The sequence below is a fragment of the Limanda limanda genome, chromosome 8 (assembly GCF_963576545.1).
Source record: "Limanda limanda chromosome 8, fLimLim1.1, whole genome shotgun sequence".
Lineage (NCBI taxonomy): Eukaryota > Metazoa > Chordata > Actinopteri > Pleuronectiformes > Pleuronectidae > Limanda > Limanda limanda.
Window position 1 is genome coordinate 1,535,448 of NC_083643.1, and position 6,267 is coordinate 1,541,714.

Sequence of the window (6,267 nt, forward strand, 5' to 3'; positions counted from 1 at the left end):
TCAGCCGCAGACTGTGTGTTCGCTTCTCTCAGCTCGACTTGTCTGTACATGTCCCAGCCGGGCGGGGTCTACAGGGCGGGGCGGGGGTCTTTAAAGGAGCCAGCGGCCGGGACCCGGTGATCTGTCCCCGGTGACCTGTCCCCCGGTGCCCTGTCCCCCGGTGACCTGTCCCCCGGTGACCTGTCCCCGGTGACCTGTCCCCGGTGACCTGTCCCCGGTGACCTGTCCCCGGTGATGGAGGACCCGGAGCTCTCAAACCGGAGCCGGTTCCGCAGGTTCCCGGTGTGGATCATAGAACACGTGTGGACTCACAGGACGATGGACATTCAACAAGGTGAGTGAGACACTGTCCATGTCTCCTGGTGCGAAGGTTTGTCTTTGTCCAGGTCACTTCCGGGTTCAGCCCAGGAGCCGGTCTCCAGGCCCGGTCACCATGGTAACTGATGCTCAAGCTTTAACCTGAGATACGTGTTTCCTCTGCTTCAGACGGGTCACGTGTTCAATCTGTTGTTTGACACGACAGAACATCCTGGATTCAAGATTCAAGATTCAAAACTTTATTACCTCTTAACTCAGTTTTTTAAATTTCCATCAATTTACCAACAACAGCATCACACACACAACAAGAGAAGAAACTAAACCCACAACCCCCCCACTAATTACACAACATACTTAAATACAGAACAAAATCAATATGATGATAAAAACCAAACATGGTGGAACAGAGATATTAGATAAAATAATATTAGAAAAAGTGAGTAAATAAGAAGTAAATAGTGAGTAAATATATATTGTTTTTTTATTATTACTATTGTTTTTCTTATGTGTGGTGTATTTATTGTGTTTTTATGTTTCTATGTTCATTGTGTGCACCAATAACCAGAGCGAATTCCAGGTAGGTGTAAAGCTACTTGGCAATAAATACTTTCTGATTCTGATTCTGATTCTGATATGTGTTTATGTATACAGACTGTGTAGTGGTGGGATGTAACAAAGTAAATCTACTTTACTTTTACTTTGTTACTGTACCTAAGTACATTTTTCATGCATTAATTTTTGTCGCCAGCAAATATAAATATCTGCAGCTGCACACGTCTCAGTATAAAGTTATTTTCAGTGTTGATTCCTCATCTTCATTTTTCTCCAGTGGTTTTTGTTGAGAGTTGAACTTTAGAGACTGAATTTGTTTTTCCTGTGTTCTGTCCCCCCCCCCCCCCAGTTGTGGACCCGTCTGATTGGCCGGCTGTGGACTCGCAGCCTCGGAGCACCGAGGACTCGTGGAAGCTGCGTGTGGCGTCGGCTCAGATGTTCTGCATCGTGAGGAACAGAGACACGCAGAACTTTGAGAGAGTGATGAAGTATCTGGACGCCACGTTCAGGCTCCTCCCCCGACTGGTGGCGCCCATCAAACACATGAAGATCATGTTCGGACTTAAAACGCTGGTACGGTTTCTTTCAAACGTTCCAGCAGCAGTGTTATGGAAAGGTCTCCTCTGCTTCCTGTTGATCTTCCTCTCTGCTGGTTGTCCTCCCTCCTCCAGGTCGTCATGTGGATGCTCAGCCAGCGGAGAGGGACGGTGGAGACTGTGTTTAAAATCATCCAGTTCTTCCCGAACAAGCTTCCTCAATATCAGGACCAGTGTGTAAGTGTCAGTAGATCGATCATGAAAGAGTTCAACAGGAAGTCACTCATTCTCAAATCCATGTTAACGTGCACTAACCTCCCTTTTTATATTAGGAATGAAAACAACCTGTTTCTCTTGGAGTTTAAAGGTCAAACTTGACTCTGATGATCTTTTTGTTTTCTCGCACAGAACCAACACGAGATGTTCCTCATGAGGAAGAACAATCTGGACTTCAGGGTTCTAGCTCAGGCTCTCGCTATGGACGAGGACAAACTGCAACATTATGTGAAGGTAGAAAGAGGAAAACTTTAAAACGTCTGATAACATCTTCAGGTTTATAACTGTGTGATTTGTTCAAATGAAGTTGAAGAACGTTTTTAAAGGTTTTCATCTTGATGGAAACTGGAAGAACTGGTTAGGCCATATCGCATTGAGAGGTTCTCTCTCTCTCAGCTTCCAGTTCCTTCTCTATCCAGCAGGCGGCGCCGCAGAGCCACAGTTTGAGATGAATCCTTCATAGTCGGATTCACATTCCTGCTTCATGTGGAGGCCAAACACATTCAAATCACTCTCAATCCTGTTCGTAGAACTTCTCCATAATTCAAGATTCAGTGGAAACTTTTTCTCAGAAACATCAGAATTTACAGTTTCTCAGTCGGACATTAAACGGAGAATTGGAGATTCACATTGTGGACGAAAAGAAATGGAAACTCACACCACAGCTGTTTAATCTGTAAATGAATAAGTTTCACTAAATAGTTTGTGACCCAGGTTGTTTCTTCAATGACATTGCAACGTTTTCTTTATAGCTTATAATAATTATAATGTTATTATCACAATACACTTAGCACCTAGCGTAGCATTACAAGGTGCTTAACGAGTTAAAAATGAAAGATTGAAAGCAAACAATTCAGAGCAGAAAGCAATGGGGCAGAAATGTAAGAGTTAAAGTGTCACAGGTGAGATAAGAATAAAAACAAACTGAATAAGCAGAATAAAAAACTTAATGAAAGTTAAAGAAGATGTTAAACGTTTCTCTCAGACTCAGATGCAGCAGACGTACGGAGAACGTTACGCACAGAAGGTCGAGGACCGGCTGCTGCACTACCTGCAGGAGCTGGAGGCTGCGCTGCCTGGAGACACTTTCATCGACAAGGTGTGTGTGTGTCTGTGTGTGTAGTTGTTGTGTGTGAGCTTTGATGTGTGCATATAGTTTTATTAATGTCTCCACTGGAGGCATCATGTCCCCAGATTGTCCCCCTGCATGTCTGTGCTGTACGTCCACACAACTCCTGAGCTCGATATCTCAACAAAACCTTGAGGGTCCAACTTTCGCTTGGATTCAATGAAGACCTGGGTATCATTTAGAGGTCAAAGGTCAAGGTCATTGTGGCCCCTTGATCTGATTCGTACAAATGTGTGTTCTAGATCCTGAAGAAGGAAAGTCCTGTGACTGAAGAGGAGAAGCTGCTGCTGGATGTGATCACATCCGACTCCACGACCATAGCAACAACTCTGAGGAAGCTGCTGCACTGTGGTAAGACACACACACACACACACACACACACACACACACACACACACACACATTTCTTTCATCAAATGTTTAACTGTTTTAATCTACTGTAATTACTCTGCCCTGTGGTAATTAAATGCTCTGGTATGATAAGTTCTGCACCGAGTTCACTAAGAGACATATACAAAATGATAGGACTTTCAACAATTCATTAAATTCTTACTGAATTGTTGAAATATTTTGTCTTTTATTAAATTCTCAGATATTTCCCCCCCCCCTGATACTCGGTCACAGACACTGACATGTAAACTGTACATTTACCATGAGACAGAATAATGAACTCTCTGTTCTTGTGTTTGTAAAACCTTGTTTATGTTTAGCACATAATCTGTGTCTCATATTACATGTTGATCGAAGTGCTTTTTTTATTTTAGATGCAGCTTCCTGTCGTCAGGCATCAGAACACCGAGCGACTCGAGTGGAAAACTCTCGTCCCTCAGAGTCCGTCGTGTGCATCAGCTCCTCGAAGAGTCTCTTCTCATCAGTGGAAGATAAAACTCCACAGGAGTCCCAGCCTGAGGTTCTGAGACCAGAAGATGTGGCAGCACAGGAAGTGTCTGCAGAGAGTCCAGATGTTGGGAGACGTCTACAGTCGAGGGAGGATGATGATGAGATGATCGGTTCTGCTGAGGAAACGAGTCTGAGAGCGAGTGGAGCTGCTGCTTCTCCTCAGTTCTGCTCCAGACACCAGCGCTGGGTGAGGAGCATCCTGCAGGAGTGTCCTGACGAGTGTTCAGAGGAGCTGCAGGCTGAAGCTTCTCCTCCGCTGTTCCAGGTGTCCTCCTGCACCTCCTCATCACAGGACCTCACCCCGTCGGACCTCGTCCCGTGCCCCCCCGACCGGCAGCTTACACCTCCACAGAGCGACACCACCCCCCCTCCGCCAGCATCGGAACAGAGGAACCTGGAAGACGAGCGGCGCTCTGGATCAGCGAGTGCTGGGTCTCCGTCTCCGTCCTGCTGCAGAGACGCTCCTCTGCCCGGTCTGTCCCCCCCGGTCGTCTCCCTGATGGACGTCCCCTCTGTGAGTGGGAGCTGTTCTGTCCTCAAACCCCATCAGGACTCTCCAGATACTTTCATCGTGTCTCAAACCCAGCTGCCAGCTTCTACTCCTCCGGCTCCAACTTCTCCTCAAAGCTCTGAAAGTTCTGCTCCGACAAATCCCACAAACACAACCAGCCGATCACACACGTCTCCCGTCTCTCAGGAGGCTTCGGATTTTTCCAGCTGTGAAAAACCAACTTCTCAGACTTTCACCAGACTTTCATTAAAGCACAGACGAGCTCTCACTGCCTCCAGACGATCATCTCAGACTCAGGATGGAGCCGAGCAGCTCGAACAGAATCCTGCTTCCCATCGGCCCTCGTCCGTCCTCCTGGTCTCTTCTCCTTGTGCACATGAGTCTTCTCCTCCTGCACATGTGTCTTCTCCTTCTGCACATGTGTCTTCTCCTTCTGCACATGTGTCTTCTCCTTCTGCACATGTGTCTTCTCCTTCTGCACATGTGTCTTCTCCTTCTGCACATGTGTCTTCTCCTTCTGCACATGAGTCTTCTCCTCCTGCACATGAGTCTTCTCCTTCTGCACATGAGTCTTCTCCTTGTGCACATGAGTCTTCTCCTTCTGCACATGTGTCTTCTCCTTCTGCACATGTGTCTTCTCCTTGTGCACATGAGTCTTCTCCTCCTGCACATGTGTCTTCTCCTTCTGCACATGTGTCTTCTCCTTCTGCACATGAGTCTTCTCCTCCTGCACATGAGTCTTCTCCTCCTGCACATGAGTCTTCTCCTCCTGCACATGAGTCTTCTCCTTCTGCACATGAGTCTTCTCCTTGTGCACATGAGTCTTCTCCTTCTGCACATGTGTCTTCTCCTTCTGCACATGTGTCTTCTCCTTGTGCACATGAGTCTTCTCCTCCTGCACATGTGTCTTCTCCTTCTGCACATGAGTCTTCTCCTTCTGCACATGAGTCTTCTCCTTCTGCACATGTGTCTTCTCCTTCTGCACATGAGTCTTCTCCTCCTGCACATGAGTCTTCTCCTCCTGCACATGTGTCTTCTCCTTGTGCACATGAGTCTTCTCCTCCTGCACATGTGTCTTCTCCTCCTGCACATGAGTCTTCTCCTCCTGTACATGAGTCTTCTCCTTCTGCACATGAGTCTTCTCCTCCTGCACATGAGTCTTCTCCTCCTGCACATGTGTCTTCTCCTTGTGCACATGAGTCTTCTCCTCCTGCACATGTGTCTTCTCCTCCTGCACATGAGTCTTCTCCTCCTGTACATGAGTCTTCTCCTCCTGCACATGAGTCTTCTCCTCCTGTACATGAGTCTTCTCCTTCTGCACATGAGTCTTCTCTCTCTGAGGCTCTGTCCTCAAACAGAAACCCTTCATCTCCCAGATCGACTCCTAAGAACAACAGTCCTCTTCAGGCGCAGAGTGACCCACGCACCTCCTCCTCCTCCTCCTCCTCCTCCTCCTCCTCCTCCTCCTCCTCCTCCTCCGACCCTGACCTCCTCTCTGTGAGGTCAGAGGTCGGCGGCGTCCAGCGGCGTGAGGTCGTCCTGCTGCAGCCGTACGTGGCGCTGACCCGGCTCAGCGCTGAGGAGTGTCTCCGACTGACCCGGAGCCGGTGGGCGGAGTCTGAGGCACAAGGCGACGAGGAACAAGTTTCTGATTCCTCTTTCGATTTGAACTTTCTTTACTCCAGTCGTTCTTCGAGCAGCGAAGGAGACGATTCGCTCGACTCTGATCCCGACTACAACCCCCCCGCTGAGAAGAAAAGACGAAGGTCAGAGTACGAGTCTGAAGAAATCCTGAATCCTGTTTGAGAAGATTTTAATAAACCTCATGTTTCCAGCTGGGACATCCTGGTGGACAGACTGTGAAATCGTTCCACCTCAAACTGTAACTTGTAACTTATTGACTGAAATATACAACAAACTCATAAATATCTGTATTTGTTATTGAATCTTATTTTCTTTTCGCTCGTGCAGGTTCATGCAGTCGAGCTCTGCTGTCCTTTCACCCTCATGGTGTTTTGGTTTGATATCAGTCCGCATCAGGAAGT

The 6,267-nt window shown here is 47.5% G+C and overlaps 1 protein-coding gene across 1 annotated transcript; it reads left to right on the plus strand.

Annotated features, from left to right (window-relative positions):
• The first annotated feature begins 229 nt into the window (after nucleotides 1-229).
• LOC133009008 (uncharacterized) lies at nucleotides 230-6,028 on the plus strand. The gene is made up of 8 exons (XM_061076409.1): nucleotides 230-334; nucleotides 1,220-1,443; nucleotides 1,542-1,643; nucleotides 1,815-1,916; nucleotides 2,668-2,781; nucleotides 3,054-3,162; nucleotides 3,576-4,229; nucleotides 5,730-6,028. The coding sequence occupies exons 1-8, from the start codon at nucleotides 235-237 to the stop codon at nucleotides 6,026-6,028; spliced, it is 1,704 nt and encodes a 567-aa protein (XP_060932392.1). The 5' UTR covers nucleotides 230-234.
• Nucleotides 6,029-6,267: the final 239 nt, after the last annotated feature.

Coding starts and splice junctions, on each gene's coding strand:
- LOC133009008 (XM_061076409.1), top strand. CDS start 235: ATGGAGGACCCGGAGCTCTCAAACCGGAGCCGGTTCCGCAGGTTCCCG. Junction 1,444..1,541: donor TGTTCGGACTTAAAACGCTG/GTACGGTTTCTT, acceptor TCCCTCCTCCAG/GTCGTCATGTGGATGCTCAG. Junction 1,644..1,814: donor CTCAATATCAGGACCAGTGT/GTAAGTGTCAGT, acceptor TTTCTCGCACAG/AACCAACACGAGATGTTCCT.